This window comes from Macrobrachium rosenbergii, chromosome 42 (genome assembly GCF_040412425.1).
Source record: "Macrobrachium rosenbergii isolate ZJJX-2024 chromosome 42, ASM4041242v1, whole genome shotgun sequence".
NCBI lineage: Eukaryota > Metazoa > Arthropoda > Malacostraca > Decapoda > Palaemonidae > Macrobrachium > Macrobrachium rosenbergii.
In genome coordinates this window covers 14437424-14459788 of record NC_089782.1, presented here as the reverse complement: position 1 = coordinate 14459788, position 22365 = coordinate 14437424, and the positions used below count along the sequence as shown (strand labels likewise).

At 44.5% G+C, this 22365-nt stretch overlaps 1 protein-coding gene across 2 annotated transcripts in view; it reads right to left on the bottom strand.

Annotated features, from left to right (window-relative positions):
* Neurl4 (neuralized E3 ubiquitin protein ligase 4) overlaps positions 1-22365 on the bottom strand; it is a 189230-nt gene that overhangs the window by 17982 nt on the left and 148883 nt on the right. For both annotated transcript variants that reach the window (XM_067085523.1, XM_067085524.1), the window contains 2 exons: positions 7926-8084; positions 7416-7542 (listed from right to left, as the gene is read on the bottom strand). In XM_067085523.1, coding sequence (XP_066941624.1) covers positions 7416-7542; positions 7926-8084 — 286 coding nt within the window. The remainder of the gene's footprint in view (positions 1-7415; positions 7543-7925; positions 8085-22365) is intronic.

Genomic DNA, 22365 nt, shown 5'->3' with positions numbered 1-22365 from the left:
CGGACCTGCTCTTAAAAGCAAAACTAAAAGACATAAACAGTGTGTGGCGGAGTCGAGCCAATGTCAAGCTCAGAGACAAGGTCTCTAGAATCTTAAAGACGAGACTAGCCTTGGGCCACAGTCAGAGGCCTGTCCAAGTCAGTTCCGCTTCAATTTCCCCCACCGGCACTAGTTGTTCACACGGACGCTTCCCTAAAAGCGGCTGGGGGATATTCACCAAAACAAAAGTACAAGGAATGTGGTCCACTATGTTTCAGCAGTTCCATATAAACACCCTGGAAGCTATGGCGGTTTTCTAACTCTAAAGAAAATCCCCCAACCGGATTCATATCAGGTTGGTATTGACAGCGCAGTGGTAGTTCATTGCATCAACAGGGGCTGCTCCAAATCAGGTCGAGTAAACCAAGTAATGGTTGCTATCTTCTCCCCTGGCGAACAAGCACAGCTGGCACCTGTCAGCCACCCACCTAGCGGGTACGGAACGTGGTGGCAGATTCCCTGTCCAGGGGCTCCGTTGAGATGGAGTGGTCCCTGGACGGGGAATCCTTCAAATGGATTTGCCGCCAGGTTCCGGGTCTCCAAGTGGATCTGTTCGCACGGAGAGCAACTTCAAGCTCCCCTGTTATGTGGCCCCAACCTGGACCCTCAGGCGCACGCCATAGACGCAATGACAGTAGATTGGAACAATTGGGAGAAAATTTATCTGTTCCCTCCAATAAATTTGCTGCTGAAAGTATTACACAAACTCAGGACATTCAAAGGTCAACCAGCCCTAGTAGCCCCTATTGGCCAAGAGCAATTGGTTCCCTCTTCTTCAGGAACTGGGATTGCGGAGTCTTCGGATCCCCAAGCCCATACTGACCCAGACAGTACAAACCAAGACTGTGTCAGCCCTCAAGAATTCAGAATGCCCTAGTTTTATGGACTTTATAAAATTCGCAGCCCAAAAAGGAGCAAACATTGACCCTGTTAACACTCTGTTTTTAGAATCAGATAAAAGAGATTCTACTCTTAGACAGTATGACTCAGCAGTCAAAAAATTAGCCTCCTTCCTGAAAACATCTGAAGCCAAAATCATGACGACTAATTTAGGAGTTTCCTTCTTTAGGTCACTGTTTGAGAAAGGCCTTGCTCCGGCCACTATTACCACAGCCAAGTCAGCCCTAAAGAAAGTATTTCTACGGCTTTAAAATTGACCTTACAGATTCCTATTTTTCATCTATCCCCAGAGCATGCGCTCGTCTGAGACCCGTATCACGCCCACATTTGATTACGTGGTTCCTCAATGACGTCCTTAAGTTAGCATCAGAGATGAACAACTTTCAATGCTCTTATCAGGATCTGTTAAGGAAGACTTTATTTCTGATTAGCTTGGCTTCAGGTGCCAGAATCTCAGAGCTATCGGCTCTCACTAGAGGTGATGATTTTGTGAACTTCCTCCCGTCTGGAGAGGTCCTCCTTTCCCCTGACCCTAGATTCTTAGCCAAAAATGAAGACCCACAAGACAGGTGGTCTCCTTGGAAGGTGGTGCCCCTTCCACAAGACCAGTCTTTATGTCCAGTGTATACACTTAAATCTTACCTTTTAAGAACTCCACAGAGTAAGTCGGGTCCTCTTTTTATCAGGGAGAAAGGTGGTACTCTTTCACTAAATGCAATAAGACAACAGATTTTGTATTTTATTAAACAAGCCAACCCAGATTCAGTTCCTAAGGTTCATGATATTCGAGCAGTCGCTACTTCCATTAATTACTTTCATAATATGGACTTCTCAGAACTCTCTAAATACACAGGTTGGAAATCACCTCTAGTGTTTAAACGCCACTATTTAAAATCACTCGAAGCCCTGAAATTTTCTACAATAGCTGTGGGAAGTGTCATCTCCCCACCTTAATTAATCATATCCTTATCCTCCCCTTTCCCCCCCGCCCGCCTGCCTCATTTGCTTCTCTGCTTATCCTCCTGGTTGATCATGCCTCATTGCCTTGCTCCTCATATTGATGTATCATGTCTCTGTTGAGTGGAAACTGTGATCTGACATGTTATGATTGTGTTTTCTTGTGGGGTACTGGGCGGTTTTTATTTTGCTCCATGTACCCCAGATATATGTATTTGTACTGTATGTAATTATTTCCCATTTTATATTGTCTCTTACATGTGTAGCTTTAAGATTACGTGTGTAGCTTTAAGATTGTATATGCCATTTAACCTATGTAAATTTCATATGTCGTTATGCTTTAGTAGTATTAAGTATTTTTGGGGCCTCTTCCCCGCCACGCTGGGGACTTCCCCACTTTTTCGTAATATTAAGCTTTTGATATGCCTTAGGTTTAGTGTTCTTGTCACATGTAAGAGATGCCCTGATTAAAACCATTTTCGTAATTTATGTTTTTTTCTTCAGATTACCTTGTTTCCTCGTAGTTTGCAGCCTTGGCATGATTCTCTATCACTATTTCACCGGCTGACACGGGACTGGACTCAGAAAAGGGATTTTGACAAAGGAAAAATCTATTTCTGAGGAAGGTCCCGTGTCACCCGGTGACCCTCCCTGACTCACCTGTTGCTCCCCCCCCTACTTGCACATGCCAAGTCTGGGGTTAGTGCTAGCCTGGAATGAGGTAGGTGGCGCTGGTGTCGCCGAGCTGGCGGGTGTTTGTGTGTGGGGGCTGTAACGGCTCACCGCTCTCTTCTGGGGGTTTTAACAGGGAGAGATCTTTTGAGTAAGACTCCGTGGTAGTGATCTTTCACTCACCCTTCGTTATACCGACGTCTTCCTTGCAGAAGACGCTCGATCTGGGGGTAGTAACCCCAGCTTTCCTGAAAGCTCTTTTTTCTCTGGTATATCTAGCATTTTATACCTAGAAATTCGTGCTACAATGGAATTTCACCAGGTGACACGGGACCTTCCTCAGAAATAGATTTTTCCTTTGTCAAAATCCCTTTTATCTCCCTCAAGGCAGTACTGTATGCCCAATTGCCATCACCCCTTCTCAGCATTTCAGTCAGTTCCATACCCTTTCTGCCAAAGCCTCTCATCTGAAATGCTGTTCAGGTTTGTCCTTGAAATTTGCCTATGCTACCTTGCCAGGCCCTTCTCCTGAAATTTAACTTCTCTGGTCTCTAAGGTCATACCTCTAGTGAACTGCCTCTTTCTAGCCCTCTCACTCTTGTTTATCCCTTCTCTTAATTTGCCAGAATCAGCCTCTCTCAAGACCTCTCTTTCATATTAGCTTCAGCAGGTTTCTCACCAGACATAATTAAATGTTTCTCAGGAGGTCCTCACACAGCTCCAGATCAATACCTTCAAGGTTCAAGCTCCATCCTCTTCTCTGCTTAAAAGTATAACCAGGAGCACTCTGTTATACTTAAAAGGACTTTAACCTTACCAAGTTTCTTTCACATTCTTTTAGATATGCATGTGATGCAGTATCTGCATGTTTCTTGTCTAATCTGATCATCAATGTCATGTGCTAATTCAAGAGATATAAGTCATTTATTCTCCTCCTTTTTATGACTTCATTTGTGATTCATGGGTTTGTATACCAAATGATGCATTTATAACAAAGCTACCTATTTATGAACATTGCAGATTCTTAAGGTAATTTGCATTTTTATAGATATAAATATTTGAAGCATTTTATCTGGATACTTTTGGCAAAAGCTGGTGTGATTGTTGAAGCTTGGCAAACACACGTATCAGAGGTTGGGAGACATCCCCTCCCCCCCCAACACCTCCTTCACTCAGTGAGGAGAGTCACTTTTTCCTTCAGCACCAAGAGCACATTCACGGTTGGTTATAGTTGGAAATGCAATAAAAGGCTTCAGGTTATATGTCCAGAAAATTTGCAAATTATCTTAAATAATATTGTCCTTTGTTTCAGAGTATAAACACTCTTCTTAATATGGAGACTCACTCCTCAGGCAGATGTTCTCAAGAAATCATGAATGGTGTTGCTCTACCAACCTGAAATGTCCGAGTCCCAGTCATATATGAGCAAGGAAAGGATCTACTGTACTTTCTGGCACATATAATGACAGGGCCCTAAACCTACACATAATGCAGGTGTAGGGACCACTCCTCCCTGTGACCTACCTGGAATTTATCTGGCTGACTACTTGAGGACACCAACCTCACCAATCTCAGTGACATATGATACCATCAACATGACTGAGTGTCCCAACAACTGAGATCCTCCCTCATGTTCATGTTCAACATAATAGGGAATACTGAAGGATTGACATTGGATACCCAGTGTTGCTTCAGGCACACTGAGATGAACACGGATATACCTGTGATGCACAAGTTTCTCCATAAAAGGGTTTACCAAAGTTGATCTGATTATTCCTATCGAGATGGGAACTGCCCTGATACATCCTGAGTATGTCAATCCTCGGAATAGACTCTCACTGCTCCCACATCAATAGTGTACCCAGATACCTTGTTTGTTATTTGAGTAAGAGGATACCAGGATCAACCAATCACTGAGATACCATAATATACGAAACTGGCAACAATGGAACAAAACCAACACCAGCATGAATGCTTGTGTGAAAGCCTGTGGAGTAGTCTCCAGTCTGAAACAAAGCACTCAAGAGCTGATAAGACTCACATTGCTGAATGGTACTTCCAAAGTCCAGATGGATGGGCACTTGAAAATACATACCCTTCAGAGCTACTGGAAGCATATAGTCACCCTCTCTGATAGTAGCTTAAACTCAAAGTGGGGGTTACCTTCTTGTGCAGACGTTTGAGAAATGAACTCGAATGAATTCAATCTGCAGGGAAAATTACAAATTTTATATTAATTTGCATTTTTTCTGACATACAAACCTTCAGTCTTTACATATGGGTTTACTTTCAGTGCAAGCTGGAACCGGCTGTTTAACTAAATACAAGGTAGTTATCCAGTCACCAATCTCTGGTTACTTTCTCCATTATGAAAAGATAACTGTGGATGCCTGGAGAGTAGTTGTCTGAGACTTGAAGCATATCCTCCTCCAGCAATATCTGCACCTCTGTCAATATAACGAGGGTATTGGACACTCCAGCAAGGGTGGAAACGGGATTATTTTGATCTGTGAGAAAGGGATAAGCATTTGTCCATAAAGAGAAGACTATATGAAATCTATACTTGTCCTCAAGGGCACAGACTACCTAAGACCCCAAGCTCAGATGCTGCCATACTGCCCAGTGGCATGACAGGCATCCTCCAAACAAGCAGCAGGAGAGGAGGACTGCTAACCTCAGCACCTTTTTGCTTTTCTCCTTTGCCTCCTTTCAGTTCCTTAGCCTGGCCAGAAAGACTTAAAAGGGTCAGGAGTCCTCCTGACCCCTTCTGGAGGAAGAAGACTGATGAGAACTTTATCATACCTCAAAAAAGGCTTGGCCTTTTCCAAAGCCTGATGTCGATGGTGTAGCCACCCTCAAAGGCTTGGCTGCAGTTCCCTTCATGGTTCCAGTAGGAATCTTGAAAGATACTGCACAGAGTCTTGAGCATCACTTCTCCACTCCTACCTTGACCTTGCTCTTTGAAAAGAGTGAAGAGGAACCCAGTTCTGTTCATTCCAAACTGTGAGCCCACCCTTGGTTATTATCTGTCTTGAAAGAGGCTATGAACACTGCTAGCTCACAGATTTGTGGACTGGTGGGAAAGTACGGTCACTGTCCTTCCCCTGATACCAATAACCTTTGGAACTTTCCCTTTTCCTCCTCCAGAGACCCTAGAAGAGGCAAAGTCAGCCACTGTGTTGAGCCACAAGTCCAACCAGAAAAGCCTGGAATGAAGTCGATGGCTTCTACTTCAGTACAGGAGAAAGAGGTCCACTCTGCATGATGTTGCAACCTAAGTTTATCAGCCTACAGAATTAATGGATCCATCTGCATGAAGACATGCCTCTGCATCCCTCTGGACACAATACTTCTGCTGCAGTGTCACAGCGGGGGAAAAAGTATGACAGTGCAACTGGAGGACAGACAATTCTCCAATCTGGAAATCAAAGATCTACCACCTCCTGAATATCCCCATGCAATTGGGGAGCAGGGTAACTGAAAGAAAGGTGCAGACTCAGATGTGAAACCCAAAGTGCACCTAATGGAAGAAACCTGCTGCCAATGTGTAACCCTGCTTGTTTCCCCAAGACCGCTGCACTTACGACTGAATGAAATGACTGCAAAAATACTGCTTCGACTCAGTCTGAATATACTCCACAGGCAAGGGATGTCAGATTTGGCCCAATCTATTACAACCCAAGCTGAATCCTCTGCTGAGGGTATCATGAGCATAGTGCACAATGGGTCCCACACGCTGAGTCACAATCCAGAGGCACTAAACGTAATCGAACATAGTCATTCTTACCATCATATACCCCAAAATAGAACCCAAAACAGCCAGGCTGGCACCACTACCCAACTGAGGCAAGCAAGAGCACATTCTGCCTGTACCAAGTAGGCCAACACTGAGCAGTGCACTGGTCAAGTTGAACCTGGGATGGGCAAGCTCCAACACAATCCCAAGCTGAAAATGGTCTGGGCTGCTACCATGCAAAAGAATATAGCCATGCTCACAATGGCCAGGATACTGATCATAAGCACATCCCAGGATGTGTCAAGATTACTACAATGGCCTATATTCTGGGAAACTGTGGACTCTTCTCTATGTGCTTTGGTTTATCTTCTGGTAAAAACAAATACAAACTCATTACTCATAACCTCCTTACGTTTTTCCCACCAACTCACTTTTCAAGAAGTGTTCACACAAGAGAATGAGAATCATTGGTTCACACTCTGTGATGTGAAGGCCAATTATTTTTACTAGATTTATATAAACATTTTTCATAGCAAAACTTTAACTTTTGGTCAACATATTGTACTGATTACTAAGCTGCAAATACTGTATATACAAAGTAAGTTGCAAACTTTAAGCTATCAATGAACCTGGAAAATACTCATGTAAAGTTCATTAATATAGCTCTATGGTGTTAAACTGATGCAGTCAAATGTACAAAGTACTTCACATTAAAAAGTTTTATTACTGTACTTTGTGTAATTTGGACACAACCTTTATCTCCAAAATTATACAAACTAAACTTTTCATTTAAAATCTTTCAAAATATCATAACACAGTTCTCAGATCAAATTACTTGCAGAATGCACCCTTACTAAAATGATTACTCAATTTTCATGGATCTTTGTTAATAAATAGTACAATCTCTTCAAGCTACACTGATCAAACTTTCACGATGTTCGATATCTAAAAACATATAAATCATAAGGCATTTAAGAATCAAATGGAACCTCTGACCAAAGAATATAAATTTATGGATTCTTTTCTGACACATTTGGGTTTTATTACTACATGAGAATGATTTGTATGAAATCTCACTATAAACCATCTACCCTTGAAAAAATATGCTTACGTGACAGAAGGCGCAAACTGGTCTGAAGAAGCATAGGTGATAGCAGGAGAGAAACAAAGCTGGGACCCATCACTATCGTCGTCTTTACTGCGACGTCCAGCTAGCGTCGAGCTTACTCCAAGCTCTCCTGTCAGAACAAGAACTTTTGGAATAACAAAATAATGCCTCATTAATAGGTTAAATCATTATAGACAATGCATATAAAACAAGAATTAGATAATTTCACTGAATGCTTCCTTGTTGTATAACCACACTCCAAGATAATTTTCCCCTTAAAATTACTTCAGTTATGTTCCCAATGACATACTGTATTGCCTGGGCAAAACTTAATGAATCAATACCATTTTATATCAACTTGAATTATATCCACTTCAAATAATGCAAGTAAAAATTGCTTTCCATAATTTAAAAAATTCCCTGCCCTCACATTTCTTTGCATAATTTGATAATAGTAGCTCTAGCAGAAAACTCTTCAATCTAAAATGTGATAAAATACTAAGAGCATCTCACCACTAAACAGTAGTTCACCCTTGTCAAGCATTCGTCTTATTGCACCAGGTCTTGTCCCATGGTAAGCCATGTGCCATGATTCATTGTTGTCTCCAACACCACTCACAAGGCCAAAACGACACCAACCAAAAGGCTGAGCATAGTGTTTGGGTGGGTTACCTGCAAATCAAAAGCTCATGAAAAACTACATTTCTACATCAGGGTTATGTAAAATCATATCTGAAATTTATGCCTTAAAGAATGAACATCTAAATGTCAATCGCGCTACACTGTATAGTTAACAAATAGAGAAGTTTGTTGTCATTACTAAAAGATGTTTACCATATACAAACATTTAAAAGTCTAGGTCAAGTATTAAATCTAATGACTATAATATATAGTAGTTACATGACTATAATGAATAGTAGTTACAAAACTGCAAAGATGTTATTCTAGATGAACACATTAGACCTTATTTAATATCTAATAAATTTAAAATATCTAATAATTGGATGAACTGACTATTTTGGGGGATTTTGACAAAAGTTCATTCAGATTTGTTTCTAATACCTGATACACATTACTGAGTGAAAATCAATAGATATGTTGGCTGTAAGTACAATTTTTTTATTCCCAGTCTTCAGGATTTATGTCAGGTGGGATATTTAAAGGTCAGGTAAGTGGGACCCAATTCACATGATAAAATTTCTTCGATGCGGCATTCTTGCTGAGCGAAAAACACCGCAATCCAACAGTATGTTTAATCTGTTATAAATTGTTACTTTCAGGTTCATTACTCTGCAATGTCTGCCATTTGTGAAAGATAATGAGTTACAGATAGTAACACATCTCTGGCAGGAACAGGTATATTTGATGTCATAGTAACTGATACTTCATCTGTTTTAACAGCATCCTCATTTCTTTTAGTGCCTATATATGCATGGACCCAGCATATTTCAAGATTTACACCAGCTTAAAATAACTGATGGAATAAAAACTTTATGGGAAGACAGAATTTTTCAATTATTCTGACAGGTTTCTACAAACTTCTAGCATCACTAAACACTGTATCGCAAATTTTTAAAGTAATTTGTATTTTTCCTCACATAAAAACCTGAAGTTCTGTACATAAGATTTAGCCTATAAATGTGAGACGGAACATCCATTTAACTTTCAGACAAGGTCATTAACTATCAATGGGTAGGGGGAAGCTTCGCCCACCTGTCGGTCTGCACTCCACTCTGCCTTCTGGCCCAGGCACCAGAATGGCTGATGTGGACTATAAATGTAAAGAACTTCAGGTTTGCATGTTAGGAAAAATACAAAATTACTTTAAAAATTTGCTATTTGTTCCTACACAAATACAAATTTCATTCTTTACATAGGAGACTTACCCAACAGATTGTTTTATTGTCTGTCCCGCTCTTCCCTTGTCTAGAGAGAGGGTGGGGGGGAACACATGCATCCAATCAATCTACAAAAAAGATGAAGGCCAGGATACTCCTGTCAAGCATTCACCTACAAATCTCGTCCGTTCAGCACGTGGCAGCTCGTTACCTCCCTCCCTGCCCTACAAGAGAGAAAGGTGAAAGAGAAAAGGGAGGAGACCAGCCACTCGCATCTCTCTTTTGCTAACCAAACACCTTCGACAAGATGCTACCTATCCCCTTAAGGGAGCCAGGTGAGCTACACCACTTGTTAGACAGCCACCTCAGGGCCCAAGGAAAACGTGTCCAAGGACTTGTGGGAAAAAATCCCCCCCAGAGTAAAATGAGTGAATGTGGTCTAGCACAACCACACACCTGCCTGTAATACCTGCTGTACCAACAGGTTCTTTCGGAATGCCACATATGGGGAGATGTCCCAAAACTCATGAGCTCTCACCTGGACTGTATTCCCGTCTTCCTCACCAGACAAAATTTAACACCCATTTGATAATCTCACAAAGCAAGAAAATAGTCTTTAGAGTCAGATCCCTGTATGATGACTCTCTCAACCATTCGTACAGAGTACGAGTTAGGCTCTTCAAGACGAGAGTCACATCCCACTGGCCTAAGGTCGCTGGGTAGGCAAGTCTGCTTGAAGCTTCTCAGGAGCATGTAGATCTCACACAAGGACGAGAGATCAACTCCTTTCAACCGAAGGACCTGGCCAAGAGCAGCTCAACAGCCCTTAATGGCTGAGGCAGAGACAAGATTCTCCCAACAAAGAAAGACAAGAAAGTCCACTACCTACCAGAGAGTAGCTCTGACTGGAGAGATACCCCATCGAAGACACCAACTACAGAAGATGGCCCATATCCCCTAGTACAGAGCTGCTCAGAATTTCCAAAGGTATCCCATTATCTCTTTGCTGTGCATTGAGAAAAAACCCTTGCTCAATGCTGGGTAGTCTCCATGCGTGAAGTGCCACATCTCAACTGCCTGGTGATACCTCTTGACATGCAGCTGGCACAGAAGGTTGTGCCTTGGGGGAATCTCTCTCAGAACCTTGGATAACAGAGTCAGCAGGTCCAGATACCACTCGTCATGTGGCCACTTGGGAACCATTTGAGTCAACCTGAGATTCAGGGTGATCAGCACCCTGTTAATCACCAGATGAACCAGACAAAACAGAGGAAAAGAGTAAGCATCTTAGTAGTCCCATGGGTGCTGGAAGGCATCCTCTATTGCAGCCCATGGGTCAAGCACTACTGAGCAGAACATCGGTAACTTCCTACTGTAACAGGTCACAAACAGGTCTACATTTGGGACTCCCCACAACGCGAAGGGTCTCTCCACAATGTCTTGGCGTAGGGACCATTCTGTCCCTATCACCTGACTCTGGTGACTGAGCTTGTCTGCCACTATGTCCTGAGAACCCGAAATGTACCTGGCTGACAGCTTTACTGAGTGCACTACTACCCATTAGTGCACCTGCACCACCAACCTGTGCAGTTGGAAGGACACCAGCCCTGTGTCATGTTGTCGCTCACCAACACCACGGAGTGCCCTATTACTCAGTCCTAAAACTTCTGCAAAGCCAAAAATGCTGCTTTTAGTTCCAGAACATTGATGTGTACGTGTGTGTCATTCTTGGTCCACACACCTGAAACCAACAACCCTTCTAGGTGTGCACCCCATCTCTCAGTCAATACATCCTGAGAACAGAAGCATCTTGAGAGAGGGAGTGCCAAGAGGCATTCCTATTAAAAGATTCCTGTTGTCTAATCACCATGCTAGATCTCTCCTACTTCCTCCAACAGAGGAATAGGAGAGAAAGGAGGGTCCCTCACTGGAGACCAAAACTCCTTCATCCCCCACTGAAGAGAGCAGAGGTGAAGCTGCCCATGAGGGACCAGCTTCTCCAAAGGTGACAGGTGACACAGAATGACTTGCCACTGCCATCAGGTTGTTCCTGTCCAAATAAGGAACCCCTCTGCTTGGGCATGAGATCTGACTTCTCAAAATGATATTTTTATGATAAAATAAAGTTTTGTACATACTTACCCGGCAGATATATACTTAGCTATAGTCTGACGTTCCCGACAGAAATTCAAATTTCGCGGCACACGCGACAGGTAGGTCAGGTGATCTACCATTTCCGCTGCTGGGTGGTGGCGGGAATAGGAACCATTCCCGTTTTCTAATCAGATTTTCTCTTCCACCTGTCTCCTGAGGGGAGGCTGGGAGGGCCATTAATCGTATATATCTGCCGGGTAAGTATGTACAAAACTTTATTTTATCATAAAAATATCATTTTTGTACATGCAACTTAACCGTCAGATATATACTTAGCTGATTGGCACCCTTGGAGGAGGGCAAGAGACAGCTAATAACTAAAAAACAGGAAACAACATATGTTGTAGGATATACAAAAAACCATGGTTCTTACCTGATTGGGCAGAAGACTTCATGGATACTGTCTATGAGTCTGCTTGCCTCAAGAGCTTCAGCGAGGATGTGACCTATGACTGACAGCCCTTCTGGATCGTGTCAATGGGGGATGACCCACTTACATGACAGAGCCTGTTATGGATCGTGTCAATGGGGGCTGACCCACTTACATGACAGAGCCTTTACCTGAATCATATCAATGGGGGCTATCCCTCTTACATGACAGAGCTAGGTATTAATAAAAAACTACAAGGAGCTAAACAACCAATCCCGACCACCTGACCAAGCCTAACCTTGTTAGTGATACGAGATGAAAGGGAGGCTTTACCCAACACTCTCTTCCATCCGACCATAAAAAACACACATCACCACGCATTAAAAAACAACTAACATAGCTAGACTATAAAGGATTAGATTCAGCTCCTTGACCCAGCACCGAATCCGCAGATCGTAGGCTCCTAGAGAGAAGCACTTCTCATAAGTAACACGCACATCTCTCAAATAATGAGAAGCGAAACACGAAGGTTGAATTACATCTCCAGTAAGTAGAGTCCACAATAGACTGGAGAGACCAAGACTTGTGAAAAGCCAGAGAAGTAGCTATGGCTCTCACCTCATGTGCATTAACTCTCAGGAGCTTCAAGTGCTTCATCCTCACAAGAAAGATGCGCCTCCTTGATGACGTCTCTGATAAAGAATGCTTGTGAGTTCTTAGAAATAGTTCTTGTAGGATCCTTTACTGAGCACCAAAGACTTTCAGTATTGCCTCTGAGCTGTTTCTTTCTATCTAGATAGCATTTAAGGCTTCTCACTGTCAGAGAGTGTTCTCCAACTCTTGTCCTGTTAAAGTCGAAAGTCCTTTGACCTCGAAACTCCTAGGCCATGGCTTGAAGCGGTTCTCATTCTTCGCTAGGAAGAGGGGCTTAAAGGAGCAAATCGCAGAGTCCTTTTTAAATCCGACTGTACCTTCCAAAGCCTGTAATTCGCTTAATCTCTTAGCTGTAGCAAGAGCAAAAAGGAACAAAGACTTCCTAGTCAGATCCCTGAACGAAGCTGATCGAGGAGGCTCAAACTTCTCGGACATCAGGAATTTCAAAACCACGTCCAAATTCCAGCTGGGAGGTCTAGGGGACTTGTTTTTAGACGTTTCGAACGACCTGATAAGGTCGTGAAGGTCTTTATTCTCCGAGATGTTCAGATCTCTGTGTCTAAAAACTGAAGAAAGCATACTTCTGTATCCCTTTAATGGTGGAAACCGCCAGATTACACTGTTCCCTTAAGTAAATAAGGAAATCCGCGATGTCCGTTACAGAGGTACTGGAAGAGGACACTTTCTGAGCCCTGCACCATCTTCTAAAAACCTCCCACTTCGACTGGTAGAGGCGCAAGGTAGAAGATCTCCTGGCTCTGGCGATAGCCTTTGCAGCCTTGCGCGAAAAACCCTTTGCTCTAACCAATCCTTCGATAGTCTGAAGGCAGTTAGGTTGAGAGCGGGGAGATTCTTGTGGAATCTGTCGAAGTGGGGCTGTCTGAGAAGATCGCTCCTGAGAGGGAGCGACCTGGGAAAGTCCATCATCCATTCCAGTACCTCTGTGAACCAGTCTTGAGATGGCCAAAAGGGGGCGATCAGGGTCAATTTGGTGCCTGTCGAGGCAGCGAATTTTCTTATTACTTCCCCAGGATCTTGAAGGGGGGAAAAGCATACCCGTCCAGACCTTCCCAATTTAGGAGAAGTCCGTCTATCGCTACTGCTCTGGGGTCCGAGATAGGAGAGCAGTAGGTCTCAGTCTTCTTGTTCCAATGAGTGGCAAAAGAGGTCGATATTGGGTCTCCCCAAAGGCTCCACAGCCTTTCGCAAACCTCTGGATGGAGGGTCCACTCTGTGGGAAGAACTTGGTTCTTCCTGCTTAGTAGGTCTGCTCTCACATTCCTTTCCCCTGTACGAACCTGGTGAAGAGAATGATGTTCCTCTCCTCCGCCCATCAGCAGCAGCCTCCTTGCTGTGTTCGTAAAGGGAGAAGGAGTGTGTTCCTCCCTGTTTTTCTGATATAAGCCAGGGCTGTGGTGTTGTCCGAGTTGACCAGCACTACCGACCCCTGACTAGAGGTTGAAGTGGATGAGTGCCAGATGGATAGCTGCGAGTTCTTTCTTGTTGATGTGCCAGGACATCTGTTCTCCTTCCCAGGTGCCTGACACTTCTTCCGAGCCTAGTGTTGCTCCCCAACCCGACTCTGATGCGTCTGAAAACAACACTAGGCGAGGGCTCGGCGGTTGAAGAGAATTCCTTGACCCAGCTTTTGGGGTCCAACCACCAACGGAGATGTTCCTTTATCCGGCCCGAAACAAGGAAGGAATCTGTTATTTCTTGGGACTTCTGATCCCAATTTTCGTTCATGAAGAACTGAAGAGGTCTTAGGTGCAGCCTCCCCTAGAGAAACGAACTGTTCCAGCGAGGAAATGGTCCCCAGCAGACTCATCCACTCCCTCATAGGAACAACTGTCCTTCTCTAAAAAGGCTGTCACCCTCTGCAGGCAGCGTTCCCTTCTTTCCAGGGAGGGAAACGCTGAAAACCCCGAGAATCCATCAGAATCCCCAGGTAGACAATTCTCTGCTGAGGAATCATCTGGGACTTCTAGAGGTTTACTAAAAGTCCTAGGGACTGGATCAGTTTTAAGGTGAGAGATAGGTCCTCCAGACAACGGTCTCTCGAATGGCGCTCGAATCAGCCAATCGTCGAGATACAAGGAGATCCTTACCCCCCTCTAAATGTAGCCAATGAGCCACATTTTTTAGAATGCTCGTGAACACTTGGGGGCTGTCGAAAGTCCAAAGCACAGAGCCCTGAACTGGAAGGTTCTTCCATTGACCATGAACCTGAGGTACTTCCTGGAGGAGGGATGGATGGGAATGTGGAAGTAGGCATCCTGAAGGTCCAGGGACACCATCCAATCTCCTGGACGAAGAGACGACAGAACAGAGGATGTCGTCTCCATTTTGAACTTCTTCTTGATGACAAAAACGTTCAGGGCGCTCACGTCCAGCACCGGTCTCCAACCCCCGAAGATTTCGGCACCAGAAAAAGCCGATTGTAAAACCCCGGGAATGAAGATCTTGAACCGGTTCTATGGCTGCTTTTGCCAGCATTTGATCGACAGCTAGCAGAAGGGCTTGTTCTTGAACAGAGTCCTTGTATCTGGCCGATAACTCCTTGGAGTTGTTGTCAAGGGAGGTTTTTCCCTGAAGGGGATGAGGTATCCTTTCTCAGAATGGAGAGGGACCAGTCATCCGCCCCCTCTGTGCCCAGACCTCGGCGAAGTTCAGAAGTCTGGCACCCACTGGCGTCTGGAGGACTTGAGTCTCACTTAGACTTCCTGACCGGGAGTCCTGAAGGTCTTCCTCTTCTTTCAGGTCTGCGCCTTCTGAAAGACCTGGTACCTCGAAAGGGCTCCTGAAAGGGAGCCTTCTCCTTCTTTACAAAGGCGCTGCAGGTCTCATCCTTTTTGATGATTGTGCAAAGATCTTGGGAAGCCTTTTCTGACAAGGACCAAGAAATCTCTTTTACTGTCTCTTGAGGGAACAGATGGCTCAAAGAGGAGCAAACAAGAGGGAGGACCTCTGGAGAGGAGAAACAGATTTTTGATAAAAGGAGCTGAAGACGGATCTCTTCTTCAGCAACCCAGTTCCAAAAAGGAAGCGATCTCCATCAGAGAGCCGTCCATGACCGCCTTGTCCAGGCAAGACAAAACGCTACTGAGGTCTTCCATACTGATGAAGTCAGGGTCTAAAGTCCTCTTAGCTAAGGCCCCAAGAGACCAGTCCATGAAGTTGAAGACTTCTAGGATCTAAAAGGCCCTTGAGGAAATGGTCCAGCTCACACATACCCCAAGAAGCCTTGGCCGAAGAGAGAGAGCCTTCTTGAAGAATCGACCAAGGAAGAAAGTCCGATCCAGCTGATGGGGAGGGCCAACCCCATCGGTTCCTTGGTCTCATACCATATTCCAGCTCTGCCAGAGAGTCTGGAAGGAGGCAAGGAGAAAACTGTCTTGCCAGCATCCTTCTTCGATTGCAGCCACTCCCGAAACCCTCAAACGCCTTCTTCATTGAGATCGTCGGACGCATCTTCACCATAGAGGAGGATCTAGAGGTCTTGGTGCTGAAAGCATAGAGCCAGGAGAAGGAGGAGAAGCAGGTTTAAGGGAATCTCCAAACTCCTGTACTAGTAAAGTTGTCAACCTCTTATAGTCAGAAATACTGACATCCTTGGGGGATTCATCCTCTGACAAAACTTCCAGGCCCATAGGAGGAGGAGAACGCTTGGACGAAGAAGGGCACTTGGCAGGAGAAGAACGCCTAAAAGGAGAGGAGCCTCTGACCACTGAAGAGCGCCTATCAGGGGAGAAGCGCCTGCTAGAAGTCTGGCGCCTGACAGGAGAAGAGCCTCTACTAGGAGAGAGGCGCCTACCAGAGGGAGGGTGGCTGGGAGGCGATTCTGAGCAGAAGTATGTGACTTGAAGTGAGAAGAGCACTTGTCCGGAGGAGGCGTTCTCTAACAGGAGAAGACCGGCGAGCGGACGCGGCGCCTGGAAGGGAGGTGCTATCATCCGAGGAAGAGCGCCTAGAAGAGAAGCGCCTGCAAGGAGAGGAGCGCCTGCGAAGAGAAGAGCGCCTGCTACTGGGGCGCTTAACAGGAGAAGAGCCTCAACGAAGAAGGAATCCTATCAAGGAGAAGCGAGGTCAGAAGGCGCCTGCAAAGAAGGCGCTTGCTGGGAGAAGGATGTTTCTTGGAGGACTTGATGGGAAGAGAAACATCCTTCCTACGAGAAGAGCTCTTAGCCAAAGAGCCAGCAAGAGCAGAAAGCTGAGCCTGGAGGCTAACCAGGATCTGCTTAGTGGACTCCTGAACCCTGCTGAAGAAGAGGGGGATCTTCGAGCTCTCTTCTTCAGAACAGGAGAACCCTCTGGGAAGCGTTCTGGGCTAGAATCCAAAGCGTCTCCTCTAGGCGCCTTCCAGGTCCTCTTCGAAGGGCGTGACTCCTCGGCCGAACTCCAACCGCGCTTGGGCGAAGACGAAGCAGAAGAAAAACACTTCCTCAGGATCCCTTTTCTGTGGCGATCCAAGGCAGCCTGGGACGCCACAACAGGAGCTGCCAAAGGGACGCCTGACCGTTGGGAATGCTCTTCATCCCCCTTGCGGCTGTCGACATTCCTCCTCCACTGGTCCTGGGAGTTTGGAAGAGGTCTAGGCCTAGGAGCGATGCGGAGCCGGTCAGACGCCCCCTCCACTACACTGGGGACACTACACAAATCACTGTCACTTTTTACCTTTTTCTCCTCCATTGCACGCATCTGCAATTGCATCCTACGGATCATGGCTTTCATGGCAGCCATCTCCGATGGACGAATCTGCAGGTTCGATGAAGGGTGAAGGAGCTGAAACCAAAGGGTGACAGGAGAATCTGCAAGAATGTTAGGGTCTACTTCTACCTCCTTAGAGAGAGACCTACTCGAGCTCCTAGAAGAAGCCTTCCTAGCTCTATCCTTCTCAGCTTCTTCAACATAAGCACTCAAAGCCTTCCATTCTTGTTCAGTCAGATTCTCACATTCAGTACAAGTATTATCAATACAGCAGTCATTCCCCGACACCTCATACATACAGTGTGAGGATCTGCAGCTTTCGGCAGTCTCACCTTACAATCGGCCTAACACACACACGAAAAACAGGTGCAACATTCTGATCAGACATCTTAAAGAAAATTCCTAAGCCAAATTCAAAAAACAAACCACAAAAAGCGTATGCCAAGCCAAAGATCCAATACGTCACCAAAGGTCAGTCCAAAATAAATCCTCAGCAAGTGAAAAATGAAAATCCAAGCAGGAGGAACCAACAACAGATGTTGCCGGAACCAGCGACAGCGAAAATCTGATTAGAAAACAGGAATGGTTCCTATTCCCGCCACCCAGCGGCGGGAATGGTAGATCACCTGACCTACCTGTCGCGTGTGCCGCGAAATTTGAATTTCTGTCGGGAACGTCGGAGACTATAGCTAAGTATATATCTGACGGGTAAGTTGCATGTACAAAAATGATAACTACCTTCAGGTCGTGACAAAACTCAAGGAAACCATCTTTGTCCCAAAGCAACTGCAGGAACAAGCTCGCTAGGACCAACCAATCATCCAGGTACCTCAGAAGAGGTATCCTGTGTGAATGGGACCAAGCTGAGATCAACATGAATACCCATGTAAACACTTTGGGAGCAGTTGAGAGCCCAAAACAAAGTGGCCTGAATTGGAACACTGGCCCCCAAGGGTAAAGCAGAGGTACTTCCAAGAGGACCGATGGATAGATATTTGGAAATACACATCCTTCAAACTGTCTAGCAAATGAACTGGTTCAAAGGAGAGAGGTCTATGACTGGTCTCCAACCACCTGTTTCCTTCTCCACCAGAAACAGACAGCTGTGGAAACCCGGAGACTGGTCTTTCACAATTTCCACAGCGCCTTTCTAGAGCATTGCATTCACCTCTTCCCAAAAGGTGAGATCCTTCTGCGAGCTGGGAACAAACATTTGGAATTAAACTTGCTCAAGAGTGAGGGGTGGTGGAAACTTGAAGGGTAGTAGATATCCTACAACTCAAAGGACATCCACAACTCAGGTCTCCGCTCCATGCCTCTGTCAAGTTGCCCAATGGCTCGACAGGCAACCCCCCCACCATTGGCAGCAAGCGGGGAGGAATGCCACCCCTAGTATCCTCCAGCCTTCTTCTTTCCCCTGCCCTCCTTCCTAGACCAGAGGAGGGCTAAAAGGGGCACGACTGCAAGCCTTTTGCTACAAGGGTAGAAGAAGACTGCGTCCCTCTGCGAGGAACTTTCTCTGACCCAAAGATGAAGGGCCAGCCTGACTTTCAGGAAAGGCTGCAATGCAATGCAAAGACCCAGAGGTCTTAGACACTGCCTGGTGAACCAGCTTGTCACTGTTATCGACTTGAAGCCTATCCACCTCATTTCTAGCATAGAGGAAGGAGGATCCCAGTTCTGGTCCGTTCCTGAGCGCCAAAACTGACTTGGGACCAACAAACCTAGAGTTGAGACAGCAAAGCATCTTGCCTCTTCAACACTAATACGTTTGCCCATAGGTTGACTGTCTGGTGGGCGAGGTAGGTAATAGCCCTACCTCCAGACAGCACCAGTCTCTTAAATACTACCTCCTCCTTGGGTGTACAGACACTCGAAGAGGAAGTGATCTTTGCCACTGTAAGGGACCAAAGATCAATCCACAAGACTGTCTAGAACACTCCCCTTGGCAGTCAATTCCAGTGCTGCTGCTCCAACTGTGAGAGGGAGACCCCCTCTGCACAGATATGCTTTAGCTTCAGACTGGGACAGACGGGTCAGGTCCAGGTCAACTTGCTTGACTGGCAATGGGCTCTCCAAGGGAACATAAAATTTCCTCTGGTGAGCTAGAGGCAGAAGAAGTGTCTTGTACGATGCGCTAGACCAGAGGGAATTTTCTTGCTCAGAAACAAAAGAATTCACCTGGTCAAGGACCCCATCAGCAAGCCTGGACCATGGCAGGCCAATTGAAGCCTAGGGCTCCTTCTTGGGTCCCAAGAAAGACTCGATGGCTGAGGAATGGTCTGCAGGGCAGGCCTCAGTCTCTTCCTCCACATCATTAAATTGACAGATCATTCTAATGGTCTCCACAAAGAGCCTCTGCAACTCAGGGGTGTCCAAGTCCTGTAGTACAGGACCCTCAAGTCCCACCAGGCCCTGGTCCTCTCAAGTTGCTCCCTCCACAGGAGAGGGACAATCACCAGGGCCTCCTGATGACCTCTTGACCACTCGGGCATATGTCCTGTCTGGTCTGAGGACTGATCCAAGAATGTAAGCCTGTGTGGACAGGCTGGGATGGGAGTGACAATGGTCCTGGTCCCAAACATTGGACCTGTCTGGCTTCTGGCTCCGGGAAAACTCCAGGAGGTGGAGGGGACAGGTGAGAGATCGCAAGCACTCTTGCCAAGCCTGTCAAAGACAGAAGTCCTGACAGGTGAGCAAGGCTGTGGGAGGTCACCAACCTGCGCTGATGAAGTCCGCATAGGTCGAGGAGAGCAGTCCCGCTCACGTAACTTGAGCAGGGGCTGTCCCTCGAGTGTGCTCCAGTCTTCTTAGAAGCCTCCACAGCACCTGGAAATGGCGTAGGGTAAAGTGAGAACTCTTCCCCACGCCCCAAGAACAAGCATCCTCCACAAAGCAACTACTACTCCAAGCAAAGAGCAAAAACTACTCAAAAACAAACAATAACAATATATTTCAAGCTAGAAAAACAAGAAAAGCATAAAGTTTGAAAGTGCATAAAGTTTGAAACCAAACAGCAAGTCGGGCAGAGAACATAGAGACGTCTTCACACAAAGGCAGACGGAAGCAAAGTGGAGCACAGACCCACAGGTGGGTGGGTTTTCCACCTACCCATTAGCAGTTAACAACCTTGTTTGGAAGTTCAAGGCCATTCCAGCTTGTGTTCACAAGCAAAATCCTATGTAAAGAATGAAGCTTTGTATTTGTGTAGGAACAATTACAAATGTATGCAGTGGCAAGATTTTAATAATCTAAATTGCTGACTATACTGCACCCAATTCTGCTGTGAAAACAAAAGCATTATATTGAGTAAAAAAACTGGCTTATTTCACTAGATGACATTGCAGCTAATCCTGTACCAGAAGATGACTTAAATCCATCTATATATTTTGTAACATGGACCTTGAAATCTTGTGTGTTCTATGGCAAATTGATTATGGTAGGTATAAGCATCACTTTTGGATGGATAGTACAATGAGTACAGACATGTACTTTATGCATCTTCTACGAAATCCAAGAAAAGGGGAAACTCTAATGCTGGGAGAAGCGTTCTGTTTACATTTATCAACCCAAAATATTCTGTTAGATCCCCTTAAGAATAGTAGTGGATAAATGGTTATTTCTTTGATTGAAAAGTTCTTCAGTTGGCGAGTTGCTTGCCTGAGTCTTAATTGCACTTTGTATGATTACTAGGTCACAGTGAAGAACCCATGTTTTTAAAAATTATATCTGATGCTAAACCATATATTTGGCTTCCATTGTCTGAAAAAGATGCTTTGTTCCATAACATCCAAATAGATCTGTCAGTTCCCCAAGTTATACTGTATGATTTTTTTTTTTAATAAAGTCTGATGCATTTTGCTTTTATGTCTGCAATGCCTGCTTTCCACTTTGTGCATCAAAAATCAAAAGTAAGAACTTTACTTTGGCTGATATGTAGTAGATTGTTTCTCAATTTTGGCTCTATGTCAAAATCCTTTTCAATCTGATATCTGCTCAGTTTTTCAGCAGAAAAATTAAAATCCTACTAACAAGACCTGGGTATCTACTTCTGTGATAGTACTGTTAAAAATACATTTGGCATGTCATAATCTGAGGCGTTGTAATATGTACTGTATTCCAAGGCCATATATATATATATACATATATAAACTGATTTTAACTTATTGGTAACTGCCTTGTAATTCTGTTTATTGCTGGAAGAATAATGTGCCACTGGAACACTTCCTTGTGGAATACCATTTTCCAAGGTAGATGTTTCTGAATCAAATTTGTACATGCACCTGGAGAGTGTAGTATAGTATACTGACTGACTTCTTTTGGACAATGGAAGCTGTCCGCAAATACCATTATTATACTATATAGATTTTTCAATACAGAATGTTTCCAGGTAGTGTATCATAAACCTTTTGGAGGTTAAAATTCCTTTTAGAATGTGAACTTCTATGTGAAATTGAGATTTACAGTCCAATGTACAATAGATATATTTTTGATCTCTGATCGGTTGAGCTTCAGACCGTCATTCGATGGGCGGAGTTCAATTCCGCGCCCGGCTGATGAAGAGTTAGGGAATTTATTTCTTTAGAAATTCATGCTTCTCTTTTATAATGTGGTTAGGATTCCCACAATAAGCTGTAGGTCCCGTTGCTAAAGTAACCAATTGGTTTTAGCCACCAGTCTAATCCTTGGGCCAGCCCTTTTCAGCTCATGGTTAAGCTTGTATACTTAACTTTTTCTGGATCTGTATTAAATTATTTTATTCTTTGCCGTTTTTAAATTTACCATTTTTTCCATTTATTTTGCATGGACAGCTTGTTAAGCTTATGGATCTAAAGTCTGATGGACTACTAGGTTCTCTGTCTAGTTTTGCTACTAGAATGATGATGACACTACCATTTTTTAGGAAACAGTTCTTTTTACCAAAGATGGTTACTGAACTGGAGCAAGTAATGTAAGGCTACAGGGGCTGAATGATTGATAAATCTCAAATTGATATTGTCTTGATGAGGAAGTTGATAGAGGAAGAAAATGCAGATTCTAACTCTTCAACTGCATGCCATAATATACAGCTTTGGCAGTTTCATAGTTTCATAATCTCATATCTTGACTTTTGTTTCAAAACTTTTGTTTAACAAAACTTTTTTGTTTAACAAAAAAGTTTTAAGACTTTGGTGACCACTAATATATCCTGTCTTCCAGGTATACTGGATATTGCAAATATATCATGAAT